The 26,014-nt window shown below is 40.6% G+C and overlaps 1 protein-coding gene across 10 annotated transcripts; it reads left to right on the top strand.

Annotated features, from left to right (window-relative positions):
• The first annotated feature begins 56 nt into the window (after positions 1 to 56).
• Positions 57 to 26,014, top strand: LOC140913436 (SERTA domain-containing protein 2-like). Of its 10 annotated transcripts, XM_073349827.1 has the most exons (5): positions 57 to 233; positions 3,369 to 3,492; positions 11,378 to 11,407; positions 14,897 to 15,024; positions 22,352 to 26,014. In XM_073349827.1, coding segments are annotated over exons 4-5 (858 nt in total). In that variant the 5' UTR covers positions 57 to 233; positions 3,369 to 3,492; positions 11,378 to 11,407; positions 14,897 to 15,022; the 3' UTR covers positions 23,208 to 26,014. The 10 variants fall into 10 exon arrangements, with proteins under 10 accessions (XP_073205928.1, XP_073205927.1, XP_073205933.1 ...); XM_073349826.1 differs by lacking the exon at positions 3,369 to 3,492; XM_073349832.1 differs by lacking the exons at positions 3,369 to 3,492; positions 14,897 to 15,024 and adding an exon at positions 3,766 to 3,838.

The following is a 26,014-nucleotide window of genomic DNA, read 5'->3' as shown; positions in this document are numbered from 1 at the left end:
GGCGGGCGAGGCGCGCGCAGCTGCTCCCCCCCCACCCCCCCCCGCGGGCTGGCCGCGGTGCTGCGTGCGGAGGGGAGGAGCTGAGGTGGCCGCGGCCCGGCGGGGGTGGCGCTCGCCTCCTCCTGGAAGGCGTCCGAGTCCCAGCCCCGCTGAGGGAGCCCGCCCGCCCGGCTGGCTGGGGAGGGCAGAGCAGCCTGCGAAGGAGCGGGCGGCCCCGCTCGCTCTTCTCCCAGGTGAGGGACCGGCTGGAGCGGGGCGACTGAGCAGAGGCCGGGCGCGGGGGAGAGGTGCCGTGCGGGGGGACTGGGAGGGAGGGAGGGAGGGAGTGGGGGGGACCTGATCTGTGGGCGGGGAGGACCTGGGTGGATGGCTGCGGGGTGGGGCTGGGACCTGCGGGGGGGCTGGGTGACTGGCTGGCTGCTTGCAGGGACTCGGGCGGGTGGGAACCGGGCTGGCTGCGGGGAGGACCCTCTGGGAGGGGACACCTGGCGGGCGATATTCAGTCGGGGCTGGGCTGAAGCGCTCAGAGCAGTTATAATTAGCCTGGCTGGAATCTCTGGAAGACGGGGAGGAGAGGAACTTTTCACAGTTCAGGAAGCCCAAGGTTATCTTTGGTTTTACTGCTGCTCATTGCTGCTGGGGGCGGCACAGGCAGCCGATTTCAGGAAGTACCCAACTTGTCTAGTCTCTTTTCACGAAGGCCAGATGGTGGCAGGCTCCCCTGGGCTTTATTATAAATGGTGTATTTGCTATAGTAGCTGTAGGGATGGCGGCAGGGAAGAGACTTCCTTGGTCCCCGTCTGTGTGTGCTCTATCATTTGCAATTATTTAGCCTTCTGAAAAATGCTAGTTGCAGCCGCTACATAACTGCTTGCACCTTTGTCGTATGTCTTCTCGTGTCTATTTTATAAGCTCCCAAGTTTGCCTCAGTTTCCAGCAGATGGCTCATACTTACTTCTCATCCTAGTCTCTTATATGAATATTGCAAATTTGCCGCACTAACAAGCGTGAGCAATAATTTCTGCTCAAGATAGGGCTGGAACTTATTGAGAGAGGCTGCAGCCATTTAGAATTGAGGTGCCTTCACAGAGCTATATGAGAAGCTTGCATGGTGGCTTTTTCTTTTATATCCGATTCAGCCAAGTGTTAGATCTCTCAATTCTGTGGGCACTAAATTGAGTTCAACTGAGTTGAAATAATATAAAAAAATAGATACTACAGTGTTTTTAAGTTAAAAGTGGACCACAAACAAATTGGTACTGAAAGAATGAACATAGAGTTGGAGGGGGACAGAAAAAAGAGGAATATATTTTTATAGTCTATAAAACTGGTAACTATTTACAGAATAAGCAGTTAGGTTCCCAGCATATGCTAAAAATGAATGCTTTCTAGTATATAGGCCACTTGTGTTTGATAGTCTTTTTGGTATTTTGTACTGTCTCTCATTGCATACCAGTGTGAAATGAACTAAGAATGGTAAACTGGTGGCTTAGAGCATGAAAATGAGTTGTAGTTAGGAAAAAGATCCTTTTTCCAATTAGCTAATCCTCTTTAAGGTCTGTATGTAAAGACATTAAGATCAATACATCTTGAATTCCAACAGTCTTTCCAACCAGAGATCAAATTTTAAAGGACATTACATATTTTTCACTTTTGTTAAAAATCACTGTTGCATTATGAAAACTTTTTATTAATCTCAAGTTTGAAACTAAAATCCATTCTGACATGAGTGTGCACACTCGTGTTTCCAGAGTGAAAGACTATAAAGACTATGAGGAGTACTTGTGGCACCTTAGAGATTAACAAATTTATTTGAGCATAAGCATGGCCTATCAACCATGTTAGTGCTTTTTTAAAACAAAAAAACTAGTCATGTCTTTTAATGTTAAACGCCTACCCAATGTTAAAAACAACTCTCTAGTTGTTTTTAAGCAACCTATTTTAATTTCTTGTCAAGAATGGCGCAGACTTCAAAAAGCCAATTTATGTGTGTAGTAGGGAGTTGTATCTGAATAGTTGTCTTACTGTTCGGTCAAATTGGCAGCCTCAAATGGAGGGTATCCTCCTGCTGGATTATTACTTCTCTTTTTACCAGCTGGTCCTGTGTGGTGAAATTTTGAGGTGGAAAGGCAAACAAACCCATACGTTTTACAGAGCTCTCTGTTGCCAGATGCTAATAAAGTAAGGTGTTCTCTGTTAATAGAATATTAGAACTAATTACTAAGTTAAATGTACTTACAGATAACAACAAAAATATTGGTTTATGAATAATTAAGTATGATTGTTGAAATGAAGATTTTGAACTGAAAAGCTAGTGCTTGATTACAAAGGAATATGTTTTCAACTACATATAGTGTTGATATTTACTCTAGTGCCGAATTTTCTAAATAGACAGACTTCTGTGGCTAGGTCCAAGTTTGAAGAAACATTACAGCCACAGGCTGAAAAAGCACTCTGCTACCAACAGCACATGGGATTCCAGGGGGCAGATAGCCGAAGTCAATGGAATTATGACAACTTACATCAGCAGAGGATCTGCTCCCAAGAATAAATGAGACTATCAGAGCACCCAGTTTGTGAACCTCAGTGGAGGCTGAACAATCCCTTTTACTACACCCTCAAGCCTTCGCCTAGTCCACTAGCATCACTTGAACTTCAGCCACCAAGTTGCAGTTTCTGTTGTGCACTGACGAACCGTGCACACTGTGCTCTCTGGATATGATGAAAATAATACTATGTTGTGTGGTGTTTTGCAAATTTATGGCTCAGGTCAGTTCACTGTATTCCCTAGTGGCCTCATATGTACTGAAGATGAGGAAATTTGGGTAATTACTGTGAAAAATATTTTCATTAAACTAAAACTTAAGAAAATCCAAATCTGGATGCCTAATGTCATCTCCCAGTAGATAACAATCAGTTTTGAAAATGTATGTTGTTCAAAAAAATTTACTTAACTTGGTCTGCCTGTTGTCTTTATGGTCATATTAGAAATCCTCTGAAAGAGAGCAATTTGTTGCAGCATGTTGGATGAGATGATGCAAAATTAATATAGCTGAAACTGGTACTTCGTGGTCAGTTTTCTTTGTGTCATGTTTAATTATGGAAGGTGATTACCATTTAACATCTGCTGACAAAATATAAATTAGAATTTTAAAGTATGAGCCCAAGGCATCGGATGAACTTAATTTTGACTCTTATATCAATTCAGGTTTTTCAGTTTTATAGTTGTCCTATTAGCACTGACTATCTAAAATGTCAGTTTAAGAAAGTTGTCTGAAATTTCATGCCGGTTTGTCTTTGTTTTACAAAACAAAGTCTTAATATACTATGTCATAGTAATAGAACATTTTTATAATTCTGTCCTAAAGTTGCATCATTCTACTGAAGCGGATGACTTGGGCTGTTATCACAGTTGTATAGTTCAACACCATTTCGGATGAATGCGCTTTAAACAAAATCTAGAATCTTCCTACCTTTCTAGCTCTTGTAAAGGTAATGTTTTTTCTGTGAAATCTTATTTTTACCTGCACAGTTTGTTATGCTTGTAGCTAGACTCTTAATATCCAGCTTCTGAATAACTTTTTGTGGTAAAATCAACAGTCCAAAATGACAGTGGGCTTCTTTACGCTTAGTGGATAACGTAAAATCTTCAGATTATTTGCTTTGAATAGCATGTTTTATGTGAGGTTTCTGTTTGGTTAAACATTATAGTGTTACAATAAATTGTTTGCATAAGACCCCATTTTTCTGGGTTTTAATAACTAGGGCCCAAATCCTGCAGTGAGCTCCATGGTGCATGCTCGTTGGCTTCAGCTGCAGGAATTGGAGGCCTTATGGGGTAAGTCTACAGTGCAAAAAAATAAAAATAAACTGTCCAGGACTACAGACTCCAGCTCACACTAGAGCAGTGGCTCTCAACCTTTCCAGACGATGGTACACCTTTCAGGAGTCTGATTTCTTTCGTACCCCCAGGTTTCACCTCACTTAAAAACTACTTGCTTAGAAAATCAGACATAAGAATACAAAAGTATCACAGCACACTTACTGAAAAATTACTTACTTTCTCATTTTTACCATATAAAACAAATAGATTGGAATACAAACATTGTACTTACATGACAGTGGATAATATATAGAGCGGTGTGTGCAAGTCATTGTATGAAATTTTAGTTTGTATTGACTTCCCTAGTGTTTTTGTGTAGCCTGTTGGAAAACTAGGCAAATATGTAGGTGAGTTGATGTACCCCCCGGAAACCTTTACATACCCCTGCTTGAGAATCACTGCCCTAGAGCAGTAAAAATAGCAATGTAGATGTTCCCCCTTGGGCTCAGAAACTCAACCCTCTTGCTTAGTTTCAGAGCCCAAGCTCCAGCATGACTACAAACATGTACACTGCTATTTTTAGCTATGTAATGTGAGCCCAAGTCTGTAGACCCAGGTTCTGAGGTTTGTTGTTGTTGTTTGTGTTTGGTACTGTGGACATACCTATGTTATGTTATTACTGCGCTCTCTTGTGAGGCAGTATTTCTGATATATGCTGCTCTACCATGAGATCTTGGGTGTGATTAAAAGAATGAATCCCAGTTTGGCCGGATCAAATGTTTTAATGCACTTTAGTGAATTATGTGAAATATTGAAATGTTTCTCCTCATACATAAGGCCATATGCTTCCTTCTCCACCCCTCCGATCAGTTGCATTTATTTATTTTGGTGGTGGAAACTTCTCTGATTCTCTGCCAAATCCACATACTAGCATTTCATCATTCTGAATAATCTGAATTCTCTTGACAATGGGTTTTCATCTGGATCACTGAAACTTATATGCAGTTTCTGTCTGTAGTTTTACATGTGTGATCACATGCAATAGTTTTGCATCTTCAGTAGATAAGTGACTTGAAGAAGGAGCAGGTTTTTTCCAACTATTTTCTATCAAGTAAGAAAAACTGGTAATAGGCATTACATCAAATCTGCTGATCTTTTAATTAGTTTGTCAATCCAGCTGTATTTTGCTTTGGTGAACCACAGTTAAAAAGTTAAAATTTAATTAAACTTTTGCTGCAGTTTCTAGATTTAGTAACTTTTGATCATGTTTGGTTCAGCTGAACTGTTCTGTTATGCCTTAGCTTAAATGACAGCCCTCCCCTTCTTCCTGCTGAAACCCTTCACCCAAAATCTCAGCTGAAATGTAGCTGCTGCAACATTTTATATACTAAGGGTACATACTTGCAGGGTTCACATCTGAAAGTGGAATCATACACACAGATGACACAAGTTTGGGCACAACATTTTTAAAAGATGGTTATGTCTTTTTTTTTTTTTTTTTTAAAAGCCATGCTACCTCATTACACTCTCCTGCAAGTGACTCTAGTGATAGATGTTAGATGCTAAGAGTACTTCTTGTTTGTTGCTATAAGCAGTCGCAGAGACATAACACCATGCTGTTTTAGCAGGTAAAAATACAAATCCTGACAGAGCTGCTTCTTTCCCAGAATGAAATACCAAAACTAATAAGGAGCAGTAAGTGAACCGCTGTTCGTTTTCTGTACACAGAAAACTGATTAGCGTTGCTTTACAAAAAATGATTTGTGAATGACGTACCTTTTAAATGTAGAAAGTCTTAGCATAATCTTTATTGCTATACTTTTCCTTTTCACCTCTTATTTTTAGATGAAGGTAAAACTTTTCACTTGAGTAGCACTTTCTATCCAAAGGACCTTAGTACTTTACAAACACTAGTTTAGCTTTGTAACACTCCTGTGAAAGTCTGAATTATCCTGTGTCTACAGATAGTGAAACTAATGCAGAGAAGTTACGAAATAGAACTGAGGATTCCAAACTCCCAGTCCTGTGCTTTATCAAGGCTGTCGTTTCTCCGTTTATTTCATTTAGTGCTCTTTAGACTCTTGCTTCTATATTAAAAACATTGTTTGGAAGGTGGATTGTCCTTGTTTGTAGTTTATGAAAATCTTAACAATCTCTTGTTGTTGTGTTCAGATAAGTCCCGCTATTACTATTAAAAGTTATATGAAGCATCTGTCAGTATTTGGGGACCAAAAATATGTCCTGTTCTAAAATCACTTCATATTATCTGTTTCCCTTTTTGAGGAGCTATTTCCTTTTGGATTCTAGCTCCAGTAAATAACTTCACTGCACAAGAGCTTAGATTTTTGGAAGTAACAAAGATTCAAGGCAGTATGTGTCAATATTCCTCTTTAAACCATTTCAGACATGCATACCTCCTATCTCATCTCATACCGGTTAGCTAAAATAAAAAGCAAAATGCTTTTAAGTAAGTCTCATTCTGTCCATAAGGCTAGAGTCATAGCTTATCATTTAGTATAATATGTTGAATCCTTCTTGTCTCACTTCATAAAATGAACCAGCCCCGTTGTTAATAGAAACCTGAGTTGAACTGTAAAATCCTCAGGAACCTTGGCTAGCAGGGCACTAGTTGTGATTATCCAATCATGCCTTGCTGTGTTATGTAAGCTATTTTGGGTTGTCAGTGTAAATCCATTCCTAATGTCCAGCCTGGTCACTTCTGTTTTGTCCCTTGATCTCTGCTCCATTAACAACACTAGCTTCTCTACCTCTTTGCTGCTCTTGTCTCTCTTTACAGGGGGGAAGGGAGGGAGGAGCCATTGCAGGAATACTCAGCCGCCAGTTGTCGGGACCTTACTGTGCTAGGTGCTGAGATAGAATGTGGGTAGATATGCTCCCTTACCCTTGGATGTTTACAGTCTAAGACTGGATGCAACAAGTACATTAGTTAATACATTAAAGATTGTCATGCTCAGATACTACAGTGATGGGAGCCAGAAAAGTACCACATATTGATAGGTAAGTGGCAAATAGTAGGCAGGAAGGAGAAAAGATGAGGATGACAAGTTCACACAGTTACATATACTAGCTGTATGCACAATTTGGTTCTGAATTATAACTATTTCTAAAAGTCACCTACAACAAACGTCCTTTCTAGATGCCCACTGTTAATTTGCTGACTTACTGTAGGTACCTCTATGTCTCTGTCTCCATATCTCCTTCTATGTTGTTCCTAGTGCTTGGAACACCACTCTTTCAGAATCTATTCAAGCCCTTAACCCTCACCTAATTCAAATTATTGCTAAAATCTCACTTCTCTAGTATTGCCTACGTTAAATGAGTCTTTACAAAAAAGAAGTATGAGAACTTAAACTGGGTCATTGTGTAAAATCTCCATAACCTGTGCCCTTTCTTGCCCTATCCTCTTGTCTATCAAGTCTGTCACTTATGTTGTAAGTTTGGGGCAGTGAGACTTGTCTTTTAGGTTTTTTATCTTAAGTGCCTCATACAGTCATATGGGCACTCTAAAATCTGACATTTTGAAAGCATATCAGTCAAACTATATGCCGTATCTGAATGAGTCAACAACATGATGCAGTTGTGAATAAAGCTAATATAATTCTGGGGTGTATTAGCAGGCGTTTGTATGTAAAACCTGGAGGTAATTGTTCTAATATGCTCGGCACTGCTGAGGCCTCAGTTGGAGTACTGTGTCCAGTTCTGGGTACCATACACCAAGAAAAATGTGTACAGATTGGAGAGAGTCCAGAGGAGAGCAACAAAATCAATAAAAGGCTTAGAAACCTTTCCTATGAGAAAAGGTTTAAAAAAAAAATTGGCCTGTTGCGTCCTGAGGGGGGGAAAAAAGATTGAGGGAGGATCTGATCAGTATTCAAATATATTAGGGGCCGTTACAAAGAAGACTGATCAGGTGTTCTCCATATCTGCTGAAGGTAGGCCAAGAAGTAAGGGACTTAATCTGCAGCAAGGGAGGTTTAAATTAGATATTAGGCAAACTTTCCAAATGTAAGAGTAGTTAAACTCTGGATTAGGCTTCCAAGAGAGCTTGTGTAATCCCCATCACTAGAAGTTTTTAAGAAGGTATTGGATGAACACCGGTGAGGGAGGGTCTAAGTTTACTTGGATCCTGTGTCAGCATGGGGGGCTGGACCTGATGACTTTTCAGGGTCCCTTCCAGCTCTACATTTCTGATTTTGACTTTCTTGGTATAGTTATTCTACTTTATTAAGACTTGGAAATAAGAAGGGCAAACATGAATGTTGTGGCTATTTCCACAAGGTAGTATACCCGACTTAAGCCTGGTCTACATTAGAGTTAGGTTGACATTAGCTGTCTTACGTCAACCTAACTGTGTAAATGTCTATGCTGCAATGTTCTGCCCACCGATTAACTCGCCCGCTACGCCGACCTAATAACTCCACCTCCATGAGAGGGGTAGCGTTTAGGTTGGTGTAGTTAGGTCGACACAGTGTCTGTGTAGACACTGTGTTGCTTACATCGCCTGTTGCTGCCTTTGACAGATGGTGCCCTGTCAGCCCCGGGACTCCGGCTGTTGGCCCAGGGCATTGGGGCTCCGGTTGTCATTGCCCCATAAGGCCCCACTAAAGTTGGTGCAAGTGCTTCTGGTGAGGACATGCACCACCGACAGAAGGAGCGTGGTGTGGACACAAAGACCTGATTTAATTACTGTGATGGTGTAAGTGGACCTAACTTAAGTAGACTTAATTTTGTAGCATAGATATGCCCTTAAACAGGCATAAGTACAGTAAAAATGATTGTAAAAGTAACCCCTCACCTGTGCAGAAAGAAAAGCACCAGGAGATCCAACAAAGCCAAGTCAGATTCTAAAGTCAGAAGGACCCATTGTGATCAGCCAGTCTGACCACCTGCATAATGCAGGCCAAATGCTTCCTTCGAGATTGTGTTCATCAGCATGAAACTGTAACAGCAAATAAATACCAGTTAGCTCCAGTGCTGGGTGTTGTTCATGAGAAGGAAAAGTGTGCACACGTATACAGTAATAAATTCTATAAATTCACTTTCTTGGATGCTTTCTCTCGTTAGAACTGCATGTGGTGCAAGTTTCAAAGTTTAACAGTGTTGCATACATCTAGTAGGATGTTTTATGAAAGGTGTAGAAAGAGGAAACAAGGAAGTGGGCTTGCCCAAGCAGAAGTAATGGGAGATTCTAACTCAGTCATTCACTGCTTTCCTCCTGCGGCTGTGTCCAGCTGCGCTTCCTCACCACATGTCAGGAGCAGCTGCTCTGCAGCATCAGTCCCTGTGACAGATGGAGCTGGTGTCTTCCTCTAAAATTGTAGCACTTGTATAATCTGCCACAGGCTTCTCAAGGTTAACATTTGAGAGCCTGGAGTGTTTCTTTTGCATCGCTGCCTGCTCTAACCAGGCTTCCCATTTGGCATTCTTTGCTGATGGTTGATCAGTGACATGCCTCCCTGTCTCCTCCCACTTCCTTCATACTTGAGTACAGTTTAGAATTGTGGCCCATGGTTGCTTTCTCCCAACCCAAAGGGGCAAAATTCCTGTGGAGCTACCATGGGGCTTAAGTGAGCAGCATGCTGCTCAGCCAGCACCTACTCCAGACTGGATCTGTGGATGTGAGCTCCTCTCTCCTTATTGACATGGATGGGAGTGTTTGGCCCTCTTAACAGTGAAAAGGAAGCTGCTTTTGATTTGTTAATGGTCAAGAAGCAATTAGGCTTTCAAAACTCTTAATGTAAGCTTTCCATGATAAATGACCTATAACTCAATGTTGGTTCACATTGTATGCTAACTTTGGTTAAGTAGATGTGAGGACAGTACCCAAAATACATAAGTGTAGAATTCCCTATTTTTAATTGTTCTTGTGTGCATGATGACCAGGGTCTCCAATGGAGACCCTAAATTATTTTCTAAAATGTGTTCTAGTTTTTATAGATAACTTGTCCTTTCATTTCTAACTGGATAAGTACAAATCTCAGGTTTATGTTGACATAGGCTTTAGTCTGTGCTCACTTTGTATATTTACAGTACAATTTTGAAATCGGTACGCACACAATCATTTTGCTAGGGCCCTATTTTTGAGTGTTGAGTAGCTTCCTGGAATTAGGCTAAAGCAAGGATACACTTCACAGCAGTTTCCAGAAGCTCCTCCTACAATTCTAGCATGTCCAGTTTGTGCTTCTCTGTTGACCAGATTGTACAGTTCTGTCAGCTGTTTGAAAGGACTGACAACTGGAGAGCAGTAACACAGGATTATCTGGGTATGGAATTGATAGAGGTTGGTTCTTCGTCTGTTCCAAAAATTATAGTGGGAAGTGGATTACAAAATTAAACAACGTGGTCATAGTTCCATGCTGTGTAATGGAGCAGTACAAAAAAAGTACCTGAAAAAAATTATAGTTCTCTTAAAAGTTAAGTTACCCATAGAAACCTGGAGCAGCTGTTAAAAATATACTCTTGTGACAATTTGACAAATTATTTTATACTAGAAAGTAAAGCAAAAGGCCTGATAAAACGTGGTTTATTTGGTAAGAGGGGCTTCATGTCTTTTGTAGGTCAACATTAGAGTGTATTTGACACAGAATTGAAGTGTAAAATGACAGTAGTATCATGACAGGTTTCAGAGTAACAGCCGTGTTAGTCTGTATTCGCAAAAAGAAAAGGAGGACTTGTGGTTACTAGTGGAAATGTTAGCTGCAGAGTTATAGCAAGCTGCTTTGGTTTTATCATCATCTTTAAAATTTCCATACTTATAAAATTATCTAGCTTCTAAAAACAGACTTGCAGCATTAGTGCAGTTAGGCAGACAGCCACATTAAACAGGCACAGTTAAGGCTGCTGCAAATAAGACTAGGTATTCTAAAAGTCTCACCCCTTCTATGGATTTAGAAATAGATTTGATTAAAAACAAATTTGCTTTGCTCTCAGTCCTCTTCATGTACTAAAGAGTTTTAAGTCTAATGTTTAGAAAGCTACAGTGACTAACTGCATTATTCTTAAACATTTCTAGAACAGCTAGTATTAAAGAGGTAGAACTTATTTTGTTTACCTATTGTGGGGGGAGGTAAGGGAGGGCATTAATGCATGTGTGTGTTGGTGTGTTGGAGTTTTTAGGGTGATAGGCACACTGTGAAATGAAAAGTTAAAACAAACTATATAAAACTGTTTCATGCAACTTTAAGGTTTTTAATGCCCATGTCTCTGAAAGTTTCAGCACCCTGAGCTGGAATTTAGCTGAGTGTCTCCTACCTAAAGCGGATAGGTTTGCATTAACTAAAACACCATGCACCTCTCTGAGAGAGAATGTAGGGATTAGCATTTACCTATATTAGTGAAATTGATTAGACATATAAAGGTTCCTGGATTGACAATGAAGCCTAAATATGTATTGCAGAAAAATTACATTAAAATAACTTGAAGGTTGTGAAGTCAAACATTCAAAAGTTAGGAAATGCTAGATTTAGGTTTCCTGTACAACCTTAATTTGGCCCTCTTTTACATATGTATTAAGATACTGTTTTTTTCATTCAGTGTGCAGGATGGATGACGCTCCCTGAATGGGTAAGCTATTCAATATTTTTTATCCTTGTTCAGCATGTGGTTCCAGGCCATTTTGCTGCACATTATCTAAACCCTGCACTGATTGCAGAATTAGATATTTTCTCATGGCTTTTCTATGACACTCTTAACTGTAGCAGATGGCTGCTTTGCAAACATTAATTAAATTACTTTCACAATGCTCCCATGGGATGGGGTAGTGACATTATTCATAAAATAGATTTCCCCCCACAAAGATTGTGCCCCAAATTGCCAGAGTATTCTAATTTTGGTTGTCCAATTTGAGATTATGTAGGCTCTGATTTTTGAGTATTTCACATTATTTTTGCATTTTATATGTTCAAAGCACATTTTCTATAGACTTGATCTACAGTTAAGAACTCAGCATTTCTGTAAATCGGACTCCAGATGTCTTAAGTTGAGCATCCAGAAAAAGAGAGAGACAATTAATGACCACTTTTAAAAAGTTTGATTTAGGTGATTTGCTCAGTATAGTCTCTAGTCTTGTTCTTTGAAACAATTGAACTATTTCTGTGAAAAACTTCCACCCAGATAGTTGAAGTTTGGCAAAGTTAAAACCAACTGAAAGCAACATCTTTGTAATGGAAAGTATTAGGCAACTTAACAATAGATAGAACTACTAGCCCCACATGTAACTTAAAACTTCATTTTGAATGGCAAATTTGATTTCCTACAGGAACATCCTATAGTCTGTATCTGTGTTTATTGATGTAGGAGTCTCACTTTCATTCCTTTCTCACCTTCCTGGCTTCCCCCCCACTCCTTCCCCATCTGCTCCCCACCCTCAGTTGTTCCTGAGTGCTGCTCCATCTCTTGCATCCTGTTACCTTAGAGGAGACAGCACTCTTCAGTTATGGTCCAGTTCAGTTCAGCTATGACGCAACACAGAAGATGAGTACTTGTGGCACCTTAGAGACTAACCAATTTATTAGAGCATAAGCTTTCGTGAGCTACAGCTCACTTCATCAGATGCATATCGTGGAAACTGCAGCAGACTTTATATATACACAGAGAATATGAACCAATACCTCCTCCCACCCCACTGTCCTGCTGGTAATAGCTTATCTAAAGTGATCATCAGGTGGGCCATTTCCAGCACAAATCCAGGTTTTCTCACCCTCCACCCCCCACACAAATTCACTCTCCTGCTGGTGATAGCCCATCCAAAGTGACAACTCTTTACACAATGTGCATGACAATCAAGTTGGGCTATTTCCTGCACAAATCCAGGTTTTCTCACATAATGCCTGCTGACTAGGTTCAGCGGTGGCCTAGAAGAACTGCATCATGCTACTGAAGATGCCATTGCTTGGCTAGACGACTCTGCACACGCTAAATAATGTTATGGTCCAGGCAGATGGATGCATCGGAAGGCCTGCAATATGTTCTGAAAATCTGAGATGGGATCATTCTCTGTGGTGAAGGGGGGCTTTCTTCCTGCCATCCCCCTCTACCCAGAAATCTAGCAGCAGGTTGTCTTAATGGAAAATGTGTGGTAATGGACTGTCTGCTAAAGTAGCCAGCTGGACTACTGCTGGTTGTACGCAGTACTCACATGAAAGGGAAGTTGGGACGCCTTCTGCCTTGTGCTGGGCTTGGATCCTTGCGTGGTAAGGATCTGGCATTAATCTGCCAGTGGATTTCTAATTTGATTGTTTAACGTTCTGTGTTTTTGTGTTGAGTCTGGGAGTAAACCCTTTCCAGTTGTATGGGCAAAACCAGGTCCAGGCTTTACCAATGTCTTCAGCAGAAACTGAAGTCCTTTAGTTTTTCTTTTCTCAGAACTGCATATTATAGCTGAGTGTTAGCCACGCTGTGTTCTCGCTACAGTAATCAGTTGTCCCTGCAACCGAGTAGAAAAAATACGCTTAACTCAAATATAGAACTGCTTGTTTTTTTTAAATGTGTATAGTAGTAGGACTGGTTAATATCTAGGCATTGTTGTTTTGAGCCACTTCATAGAATCAAAGTATAGGACTGGAAGGGGCCTCAGTAGATCACCTAGTCCAGTCCTCTGCATTCAAGGCAGGACTAAGTAATAATTAGACCATTCCAGAAAGGTGTTTGGAGGTTTTTAAGAACAGTTAGACCAGGGTTTCTCAAAGTGGGGTCCATGGACCCCGGGGGGTCTGTGAGGGTACTCCAGGGGATCCACGAGTCATGTCCAGGGCCATTGGCCCTGCTGATCAACTCCTCCCCCTCCCTCCTAGCACCTCCTGCACACTGCTGAACAGCTGTTCCACGGTGTACAGGAGGCACAAGAAGGGAAGGGGAGGAGCGGGGACGGGGCACGTTTAAGGAAGGGTGTGGGAAGAGGAGGGGCGGGGGTGGAGCAGGGACAGGAAGAGGTAGGATTCTACCACCCCCCTAGGTAATTTGTTCCAGTGCTTAAAAATTCCTGTCAGGGTTTTTTCCTAATGTCCAACCTAAACCTCCCTTGCTGCAATTTAAGCCCATTGCTTCTTGTCCTACCCTCAGAATTTAAGGAGAAGAATTTTTCTCCCTCCTCCCTGTAAAAAACCTTTTATGTACTTGAAAACTGTGATCATGCCACCTGCCTGCTCCCCCCGTCTTCTCAAGACTAAACAAACCCAGTTTTTCAATCTTTCCTCATAGGTCATGTTGTCTAGACCTTGAGTCATTTTTGTTGCTCTTCCCTGGACTTTCTCCAATTTGTCCCACATCTTTCCTGAAATGTGGTGCCCAGAAGTGGACACACTATTCCCGCTGAGGCCTTAGCATGAAATAGAGTGGAAGAATTACTTCTAGTGTCTTGCTTACAACACTCCTGCTAATACATCCCAGAATGATGTTGGCTTTGGTTTGCCACACTGTTACTGTTGACTCACATTTAGCTTGTGATCCACTATAATCCCCAGATCCCTTTCTGCAGTACTCCTTCCTAGGTGTCATTTCCCTTTTTTTTGTGTGCATGCAATTGATTGTTCTTTCCTAAGTGGAGTACTTTGCATTTGTCCTTATAGAATTTCATCCTCTTTACTTCAGACCATTTCTCCAGTTTGTCCAGATCATCTTGAATTTTAATCCTATCCTCCAAAACACTTGCAACTCCTCCCAACTTGGTATTGTCCACAAACTTTATAAATGTACTCTCTATGCCATTATCTAAATCATTTATGAATATATTGAACAGAACTGGACCCAAGAACAATCCCTGTGGGATCCCACTCAGTATGCCCTTACAGTTTGACTGTGGTGATTACTCCCTGGGAATGGTTTTCCAATGAGTTATGCACCCACCTTATAGTAGCTCCATCTAGGCTATATTCCCTAATTTGTTTGAAGGTCATGTGAGACAGTATCAGAAGCCTTACTAAAGTGAAGATATACCATATCTACTGCTTCCCCCTATCCGCAAGGCTTGTTACCTTGTCAAAGAAAGCTATTAGGTAAAGCTATTAAGACTGTAACTGTCCCATGCACTTCACATTTTTTATTTTCCTTTTGCAGGTCTTAAGATGATGCACCAACAGTGACTATAAAAAATAAAAAAATAACTAATATCCAGCATCAAAGGGGCTTCCTTGAATATCTGCTGTTAACATTTCAAACTTCTTCCCACCCTAATCTGTGTTGATGTAGGCATTGAATATTGATTTTTTGATTTACAATTAATTGACTATTCTTATCTATTGTTAGGGAGTAGCATTTACAAATTCCCATACCTTACCAAAAAGTCTAAAGGATGGGCAAGTCACATCTGACTGATTTATTTATAGTATGCAGAGTTGTTGTAGCTGTGTCAGTCCCAGGATGTTAGAGACACAAAGTGTGTGAGGTGAGAGACAAGCTTTTCAGCTACACACAGCTCTTCCTCAGGTCTGGGAAAGGTACTTAAGGTATCACAACTAAATACAAGATTGAACAGATAGTTTAGCATAAGTAGTAAACACATATTCTGAGGTTCATTCCAGGTGAAGTGTCCAAACACTGCACCATTAACAGCCTCCCTCGGAACACCATCCATGCCACTATGCATTTCACTTTCCTATACGTCTACATCCCCCATAATGACTACATAGCTGTCTGCCTCAAATATTTACAAGACAGTGGACAACCCTCAGATATCCACTACATTGTTTTGCCAAACTCCTCCATTTCATGGTCAGCCATAACAACTTTACATTCAACAACGAACACTTTGTCTAACAATTGGAACAACCATAGGTGCTAGCATGGCTCCCCAGTATGCCATCCTCCTCATGGGACCTTGAAGAAGAATTTCTGGGTAAATGCACCACAGAACCAAGGATATTCTGAGGACACCTCAATGATATTTTTCGTCCTCTGGACAGATTACTTAAAATTCCTTCTAATTCCCACCACAATTTCAACCACCACCACCCATCCATTAAACTGTCTCTGGTATGCTCCCACACTAACATCAAATTCCTGGACACCACAATCAGCTTCAACAATGGAACCTTACAGACAACTACATTCAAGAAACCCATGGATCAGTACACCTATCTTCATAGATACAGTAACTACCCCAAATGCACCAAGAAATTTATCTACAGCCAGGCATCCAGATACCACAAAATATGCTCTGAGGAGAAAGTTCAGAATACACATTAGCGCACTCAAAACCACTTTGACCAAACAAGGACACTCTGCCAGAAAAGTAGCTCACATCATGGAACAGGGCACCCAAATACTCCAAGAGAACCGGCTTCAATACAGAAATAAAACCCCCTCTGACCGCACAACCCTAGTTGTCACCTACCACTCAACACTGGAACCCATCTCGGGTATCATCAAACTACTACCACCCATACTCAATGGAGACCCCATCCTGAAATAAATCTTCCCTGAACCCCTTTTTCTGGCCTTCATACAACCCCCCGACCTCTCCAAGATCACCATCGGAAGCAGGCTCCCCACAGACCAGGACACACCAACTCAAAGCAGCATCAGGCCCTGTTAGAACAACAGACACAAAACTTGCAGACATACCTCCACTTCTACAATGATCAACAACTCTCCACAACACACCTTCCAAGATCCATGGGTCCTACACATGCCTATCACAACACGTGGTGTACCTCATCCAGTGCACTAAAGGCCCCAATAACAACTGTGTGGGTGAAACCAGACAATCCTATACTGTTAAATGAATTCTCATAGGAACATAATAAAAGACAGGTCCGGTATAGAGAGAGCGCTTTGTGAGATGGTGTTCCTATCTGTCCTCATCAAAAGAAACCTGCACAACACTTTCAAAAGATGAATTTCAGCTCCCAGGCTCATAACTTGTGCTAGACGCTAAAAATCATGGGCTGAATAATGACCGGATTTATGGCTTATTACAACAATCGTAACCCACTAACTGCCCTTTTTGTCTTATGACTAAAAGGGTATTAATGGGCTACTTCACCTTGCGTGGTCTCTTAGAATATGTGCTAACTACATATACTAATCTATTTGTTTGATCTTGTATTTAGCTGTGACACTACCTTTCCCAGACCTGCTCTGCGTAGCTGGAAAGCCGCCCCCCCGCCCCCAACAGAAGTTGGTCCAATAAAAGATATTACCTCACCCACCTTGTCTCTGATTTATTTGCAGGCATTTCTGTGGTGTTGTCTGCCACAGTTTGACTCTCCATTTGCGTGCTGTAAATGTGAGAAATTGTCTGTTTATAGCAAAATGTGCTGTTTATAAATTTTATAGTTAGTGTTATGTTGAGACTTTCATTATAAAACATTACCTCCCTTTTTAGCTTTCTGAAAATCTTTAGATACAATTTTCTGTATGTGTTCTCAGGCTGTAGGTGAATTTGGGGAGAGGGGGCTGAAGGAGAGAGTATGGAGCAAAATCTATTCACTTTTTGAGATGAAAGGGTAGAGGGAGGACTTTTCTGGTGTAAGATTTTATGAAGGGTACTCGCTGCTGAATTTCTCAAGCTGAAACTTTGCAATTAGTTCTTACCAAGGACTACTGCATGTTCTCTTCCCCCACCCTCCCACCAGAAATGGAAAAGTAACTTTTTTACACATGCAGTACAAAATTCCTAGTATGTTTAGAGCTATGAGGCTGAAATAGTCCAGAGTACAAAGTTTACTTTCCCCTTCAAGTAAAAAGTAATTTAACAGTGAGGGGTAACTAACCAGAGGAACAATTTATCAAGGGTTGTGGTGGATTCCAGATCACTGGCAATCTTTAAACCAAGATTGGATTTTTTTCTAAGATATTCTCTAGGCATCACTTCAGGGAAGCTTTCTGGCTGGTGTTATTCAGCAGATCAGAAGAGATTATCACAGTGGTCCCTTCTGGCTTTGGAATCTATAAATCTGTGAAAAATCTGTTTTGAGAAGTAAGAACAGATCCAGGAATTTATGGGGTTTCATATAAATGTTGGCAGTTATGGAACAGTTTTGAGAGGAAGACTGAATTCTGGGTGCTGTGTGTAGGTGGGCTGTTTGGGGTGGGAGGGGGGAAGAGCTGCATACCTACACTGTGGAGCAGTGTTTTCTCTAATTTTTCCCACCCATGTGCAGAATGAATTTTATGTGCACCACTATAGCCAATCGGTCGGTGCACATAACAAAACTCATATGGTGGGGGTGCTGCCAAGGGGTTTGGAGTGTGGGAGGGGGCTTAGGACTGGGGCAGAGGGTTGGCGGGGGGGCCTCTGGGGTGGGGCATGGGATGAGGGGTGCAGGAGGGTGCTCTGGGGCTACGCCGGGGTGAGAACTTCTCCCTAGCGCTCTCTTCCCTACAGCAGTGGGGGTAAGGGGGAAGAGAGAGAGAGGCGCCTCTCCCTGCTGTGGCAGCTCCAGGGCAAGGGCCACAGGATAGGCGCCCCTCCCCCAGCCCCTGCAGGTCCAGGGTGGAGCCAAGCCATGGGAGGGACACCTGGGCTGCAGCATAGTTGGGGCTGGAGGGCTGCAGCGGTAGGTTGGGGGCTGGGTTAAGTTGGGGAGAGGGGCACCCCAGCTGCAGCAGGTCCCCGGGCAGGTTCCCTTGAGTGTTTGCATGCTAAATATGGGTGGGTTCCCTGAGCGATAAATAGGCTGCTGTGTGGCCCAGCAGCATGTAGGGAACTTAGCTGGGGAGTCCAAGATGGATACCTCTGTTTTCAAGGCCTTAACATCTGTGGGATCATCTACAAGCGAGAGCCCACGGGAGCCTGCAGTTGTCATCTCTGGTGCCATGCAATTCCACTTACCTTCTCTAGTAAGGTCACTGAGAAGCAGCAGGCTTGTTTTTCCCCCTTAAGGGTCTTCAATAAGCTTCTACGTGCTCTATTTCCATTTGGGAATGAAACTGCATGATGCGTTCTACTCCCCACTTAGTTCATTAAGTGAGACTGTAGGCTTCTCGTTTGTTTTTTGTTCTTGGAGTTAGAGAGTAGTCTGGAGTGTTGAAGTCCCCAGAAAAGTTGTTTAACCATAAATCAAAAATTGCACTGTTTGGTGCAATGACTGGCAGGATTCTTGACCAGCAATGGAAAGGGGCTGTCCTGCAGCCAAATTCCCTTGCCTGGCATATCTGGACCCCTTCACTGCTGCCTTTTCACTGCCTGTACTTTTAAATTGTCTGACTATTTAGTCGCATCCACACATAAATGGCTTGAAATCCCTGGTGTAATATCTTAAGGCAACATAAGTGCTGACAACATCCATTGAGAAGTTTGCATTTATGAAGGAATTTAAACACGTTTAAGCCCTTTGGGCTCACTGGTGCTTACTGGCATACATTAAATGGGGTGCACTTCACATGTACATATGTAGGGAGCACATCTACATATGAACACTGACTGAAATGTTGTAGCCATGTCAGTCCCAGGATACTAGAGCTTACACAGAGCTCTTCTTCAGGTCTGGGCTGAAGAATAGCTATGTGTAAGCTCGAAAGCTAGTCTCTCACCAACAGAAGCAGGGCCAATAAAAAACATTGCCTCACCCACCTTGTGTCTCAAACACTGACTGAATACGGTTTTCTATTGTGGGAGTGTAGTAGCTAATTTTCTATTCCTCGCAACTTTATTATATTACCCTACCTAGTGGCTGATCTACTCAGTGAGAGCTACTACCTGTATGTCCTAAGTCTCAAAATCCATCTTGTAAGTTTCATGGCACAGGGAGGGACTGTGCTGAATTCAACTGGGGCAGCTGTGTGTTCCAGTTGGGAGAGGAGGGGAATTCAGGAAAGGAAATTTCTGCTTGCAAGGTATATTTTTAGAAAGTTCTGACCATATAAAAATAAAGGTTAATGAAACCTGTTTAGCAATTTTAACTATATTGTCCACTAACAAGTAAATAATATAATGCAAATTCTGAAATATTCCATATAGCTAGGGCAGTTATAATAATGAACCTCTGTTTACTTGGCAGGATAGCTGTGACCCTTTTTCCTATCTTTATTGAATTCCTCTATAATTCTGTCTTTCTAGCTTGAAAGGACTGTGAGCTCTATTCCAAAATACTTGGCCTAGTAAGCCTACAAAATGTTCAATTAAGAAGTTCTGCAGCTATAAAAAGCTTCAATAGGTTGGATTTGATTTAAATCACTAGTCAGGAAGACCCTCTATTTAATCATGGTTTTCTACGTAAAAGTGCATTCTTGTTGGTTGGTATAACCTTAATACATATTCTTCACAACTCAGAGGTAGATGTAGGTTTCATTTTTAGAAGGTACACACTATACATTTTTAAACAGTAATTTATTTTGAAAACTTTTCAGATTAGTTTTACAGCTATATCAGAAAGTGAATGATTGATTGGTTTTCATTTACCAAAGGTAATTGAAGCAGATAGTTCACCTCCCAATGACTTCATAAATATCTCCCATTCAGCAGGTTAATCATTAATATTTGGAGGATTTTCCTTCCAGGCTGTATTAGGAGGAGAACATCACCAGACAGGCATTTAAATTGTTTTATTTAACTAAAACAACAGTGTTAAGCATTGTGGATTTTTTCTTCAACAGCAAACCTATAATAGTTTTAAAAAACAAGCATATGTTCCTCTCTTCTCACATTTATCTCTGGACTTTCTCCTTGTCCAGATCTATTCCACCCCAAAAATCTTCTGTTCACTGAACGTTCTGAAACTTTGCACTTTTAGAGAGAGGTAAGGGATTGACTCTATTGTCCGGCTGCAAATTTGTGTACAGAGTTGAGATCTGTCATTTCTCTCCTTTATATATTTATTTTAAAAACACTTTTGCTGTTAACAAGCATGTTACCTCTGGAGACACACACCCACAGTTTGAGAACTGCAAAACTAAACATCTCTGATGGTATCTTCTAGACTGAGCACTGAGTCCCACTGGGTAGATAGAAAGATTAACCTAAATAATCTATACAGAAGCCTGTGGAACCCCTAATCCATGAACTATTGGAACTCATTTACAAAACTTTTCTTAAGCATTACATGAATATATTATCTCATACTATAGAATTCGAATTTATAATCCCTATTTCCTCAAAAAGCATTTTATCCAAAAAACTTGGGGAGGTTGGGTTTTTTTAAATTAACTTTTATCCATCCTGAGCCTCAGTATGGTCCTGTTGATGTAATTTTTTGTAGTTTTCTCTATTGTTAAATACAATTTACATCTCATGATTAAATAGCTGAAATTTTTTTTTCTCCAATCTAAAATTGTAAGGATTATTAGGGAATCTAGTTGGGAAAACAGTACATCTTTCTCAATAGAAATAAAAACGTCTGGCAAAGAGAGGGTATGCTCCCTTTTTAATAGCTATGTGTGATCAGCTCTCATTAGCATTGATTAACTTAGATAAACTGTCTCCGTTATCCCCACTGCCCACTGTTAGGGATGTAGTGTTAGGGGGCTTATTCCTTCCCCCACTTACTTCCCTGGTCCTTCTCACATGAACAGAGAGCAACAATACCCAAAGTCCAAAGGTGCAAACAATTTGATGTTTATTGGGGTGAACTTCCAGCAAGCATGATTCCAGTTTCCTTCCTTAGTATCCTCCTTCCCAGCTCTGACACCACAGAGCCTTACACCTGTGTCCCTGATCCCATTCCTACCCTTAGCCAAACATGATTCCATCTTCCTTACTCCCATTCCCTGTTCCCATCTCCCCCTTTAGCAAAACATGATTCCAATTTTCTTACCCCCATTCCCTGTTCCCATCTCACACACCCACATGCCCACCCCCACCCACACCCCGTCACTTCCTTATTGACTACAGATTATATAGTAAAACTTGAGTTCTGCTTAGCTATACCTTAACCAATCATTTTCCTGAAATTTAACTAACCAATCCTAACATATTGTAACATGATTATGTAACCAATTATATCCCACCACCTCAATTAGTTTACACCCAGCAAAATTAATTATACAGCAGACAGGAACAATCACAGAACCAGACAGAGATTATACAGACAAACAACAGCAAAGTGGGAACTATAATGACAAGACAATACAGAAGTGAGGATTTCACATCCCAGCTATTGATAAGTGAGTTCTTGCCAGACAGGATGCTATCAAACTAAGTTTCCTTTTACATTTTCTAGGCACTTCCCTTTCTCTGGAGGTGATAGGAATACAATCCTGTCCTGATAGTGCCGAACAGCCCAATAGCACCTTATTTCAATGTGACTAGTTTGGAATGTGAGGATGTGACCGTTCGCTTCCCAGCTTATGGCTGCCTCTGCTGCTTAGCCAAAGGCCTGAGCCTAAGCACAGGGCCACAAACTGTCACAGTAAGAGAAGGCCCTTACACCAGCAGACAGTGGTTTTGATTCTTTCTTTTATACCTCTATCACTAGCCAAGTGATAAGAATACACCTAAATTCTTAGAGTATAGCCCTTTACAGACAGGCCTGAATATCTATATCCTAACATGTAGCTTTTGCAAAAGTGTGGTGTTTTCCAATGATGCTTAATTAAAAGTATAAAAGATTGACTAGAATTTTTCTTTTGCAGGTTCATGTTGGGGAGAGGCCTAAAACGCAAGCTGAGTGACTATGAGGAGAACGTGGCTGGTCTCTCAAGTGCCTTTGATTCCAGTCGAAATCTGCCCTATCCACTTAAGAGGCAGTTAGTGCTGAATATGTGCCTCACTAAACTACAAACTTACAAAATGCTGGTGGAACCAAACTTACACCGTTCTGTGCTCATAGCCAACACAGTAAGGCAAATTCAGGAGGAAATGAGACAAGAGAGTAGCCAGCAGCCAATTAATGTATGCAATGGCATTGCTCCCAATCCTCACAGCTACCCAGGAATTGATTCATCTGGAATTTCTTTACATTTGCCTTCAGGTAGTAACCAGCAAGAGTCTAACTGTTGTAACTCGTGGTCTGCAGAAGGCCCAATTGAAAATAGCCTGCTGATGGTTTCAGATGATGACATGTCATCTGCCATTTCATCTATTCTGAAGGATTTGGACTTCATGGAAGATATAAGTCCACCTACGTCTTTGGTTCCAGCTGGAGATGATGAGCCGAAGTCTCCAGAAAACACATGTCTAAAACTAGAAGATGATAGACAAGATTTGAAGGGAGCAGAATGTGTATTTGGTTCCTTTGAAATTTCGAATTCAACCAGTTACTTAAAAGATTTGGCTATAGATGACATCTTTGAAGATATTGACACTTCAATGTATGATTCAGACTTCTGCTCTCCCCCACTAATAGCACCTAGACCACCTGCTGCTGCTACAGAAGAAACATTGAAAAGCTTCCCATCTTGCAATTCTTCCTCAGCAAACAATATTCCAATATGTAGAACAGATTTGAGTGAGTTGGACCATATCATGGAAATTCTTGTTGGATCTTGATATTTATTTTTTTTTAACCAGATACTTTCCGTACTGCCACTTAACATTGGTTTGAGGATAAAGCCACTGGCTGGGAAAGCTGCAAGGAATTTCTTTTAAAACAAAACACAGTTGTCCACAAGTAGTTCTTAAAATGTCTCAGTTAAAATCAAAAAAGTGGCAGTTTTTAAAATGAAATTATTTATTTGAGAAATTGTGCAATCCTCTTTTTCCTTCTGGGGGTGCATGTGTGTGTATTGACATAAAAACATGCACATATCCTTACCCGCCACCCCTCACCCCCTTTGAATAAATGTTTATGTGCAATTTTTAATTTCAGAAGAATTTACATACAAAGTGAATTTCATATGGGAGTCTCTTATGAAGCCTAGATTTTATTTTTAATATTAAAATACATGCCAAGTTGGCATACATTGGAGTTGCATATTTTGATTGTGCAAATCCATCAGCATTACTAGAGATATAGGTATATTTTAAAAATATTAAAACAAATGTCACTTCCATTTGGTTGGAAAAGCAGACTCAAGACACTTGTCAGTGAAGTATCTTGCATTTTCTAAAGCATTCAAAACTATTTATTTTTGTAAATTTTATAGTCTTTCTACATTTTACTACGTTGTTTCATCATAGTACAAATATAATGTATTTCTAGCTGGATGTGGCTAGTACTACCTCTATAAGCTGAAATGCTTTGACTCTTTCCAGTGCTTTGTCTAAGATTGCAGGTTGTTTCTCTTTTCCTTTTTGTTTCTCAGTGATATTTTTCTGGTGGGGTGGGGGGGACATTTTTTAATCCATTAATTAGATCCTTTGTTTGACAGTGATCTAGCTGATTTGTGAAATTAAGAGTATTAAATGTTTAAAATTTCTACAAGTATTTGCAAATGTAATTTATGTATATTGTCCAATTTAACATTTTGTCAGTATTATGTGCTTAGATTTTAAATCTTGGCATTCTTTAAATTAGCATTTACTGTACAGATAGCTTTTTGTTCTGTTTGGAGAATGCCATGTTTTCAGTCCTGTTTTCACTACAAAGCTTTTTTTAATGTGCAATAATACTTACAGATACACATTTGCACAGATGATGCAGAAAGAAATGCTTTAAATTTAAATTTGTAAAGTAGCACGTTGGGAAAGGTACCTGAAGAGCCAGTGTCTCTGTATCCTTTTAAGAAATGAGTTGAGCATTTCTTATAGTACTAACATTTACTGTTCTGAATACTCCTGAAATGTTCTTGTAAATGTGGTGAGTCACTGCTGATGACTTAAGTACTATCTTGTGAAAGCTCGGGGGTCAGCTCATTCCGATGCAGTTGCAGGACTGGGGCCTAAGTGTGCTGAAAGAATTTCTGTTTCAGATATGCAACAGAAGGGTTTGGTGGGTTTTTCTTTAAATTATTAATTGAAGATGAGGTTTGTAGTGAGAACTGTTTCTCCATGTGATAGTGGGAAATAATTTTTCCCTCAGACTGGGGTCTTCATTAACTTCTGGAGTTGCTTTCTAAACTACACAACGCTTGTTTTCCCTTGAAACTGTAAAACTGTTTCAATATAGCTGTTAACGCTGCAGTATATTTAGGACAAAAAAAGTCTGTAGAGAGCTTTAAAAGCATCTATAGTTCATTTCACAGTGTCGCCATTTCCCATGTCATTCCCTTTTTCAGCCAGTAGCAGAAGTGTAGCAGCAATAATGTCTCCATTTTGGATAAAGATAATTTTCGCTCATTTTTTTTAGTATGAACTCGCTCATGTTCACTTCAGTGTCTTTTGCTCAGATCACTGCTTAGCTCTCCCCTAACACCACTCAGTGTTTTTAAAAGATGTTTGCTTTTGTTCCATTTGTTCTTTAACTTTTTTGTGGGTGCAGTATCTGAAAAGAATATGAAGAGCAAGAAAATGTGCCCTAAGTGTTGCATCTCAAAAACAAGGGGTGAAGTCCTGGTCTTGCAGAACAATGGGAGTTTTGCCGTTAACTTCAGATGGGCCAGTATTTCACCTGGGATTTTTAGTCTTAAATACGCTGCAGCGTCGGTTATCCTATGCTAAGATCTCTATTTCAGACCATGTGAGTTCCTCGGTTAGTCTGTCCCTCAAAACTGTGCAAACCCAGTTTAGGTCACATTCTTTCAGCCATCTGGATTGACAATTGAAGGGTATAAATATATGCGCTCAATGTTAATGGTTCTTACAATCTAGAAATTCTGATGGTATAAAACATTCTAAATCATTGGGTAAGGGATCAGTTTGAAAAATGTATAAACAGCTACTGAGAAGGTACAGCTTCAGAATGTACACAGACTGTATTTTGTATAGACTACTCTGGCTTTTCCTCAATCTCTACTTTTGTATGTAAAGATATGCCTCAATAAATCCTTGAAATATTCCGCACTGTGATGAAGCAGAATTGTGGTTAAAGATATTTTTAATTTTGGTCACAGAAATAAAAATTGTGTCTAATTTCTTGTTTGCATTTGCAAATGTGGAATTTGACAGTGCAGTAAATACCACCCTTTTGATTAGTATTGCATTCATATCACGTAGCAAATCGTTAACTTTAATATGTTCCCACCATATTCACCACCCTGCTCTGCAGAAACTTAAGATGTTGGGGGGAATTAACCTCACATGCAATTGCTGTAAACTAATTTTTTAATACACTTCTTGGTAATTCATACAAATTGTTGCATACAGTGGATGAAACTTCACTCTTTCTGTTGGTCACAGAGCTCTTGCCACTAAACTGTAATTCTTAACTGGTTGCTTAGTATCCCAGTGCTAAAACCATAAACTGATATGTAATGCTT

This window comes from Lepidochelys kempii, chromosome 6, assembly GCF_965140265.1.
Source record: "Lepidochelys kempii isolate rLepKem1 chromosome 6, rLepKem1.hap2, whole genome shotgun sequence".
Taxonomy (NCBI): Eukaryota; Metazoa; Chordata; order Testudines; family Cheloniidae; genus Lepidochelys; species Lepidochelys kempii.
Note: the sequence above shows the minus strand (reverse complement) of the source record. Positions and strands in the feature narration are given on the sequence as shown.

What these genes read in the sequence shown, in the direction of transcription:
- LOC140913436 (XM_073349825.1), top strand. Translation starts at nt 3,441, where the DNA reads ATGCGCTTTAAACAAAATCTAGAATCTTCCTACCTTTCTAGCTCTTGT. An exon ending in CCTTTCTAGCTCTTGTAAAG is followed by an intron (nt 3,493 to 3,765) that starts GTAATGTTTTTT and finishes TTTAATAACTAG; the next exon opens with GGCCCAAATCCTGCAGTGAG. An exon ending in GGAATTGGAGGCCTTATGGG is followed by an intron (nt 3,839 to 22,351) that starts GTAAGTCTACAG and finishes TTTCTTTTGCAG; the next exon opens with GTTCATGTTGGGGAGAGGCC.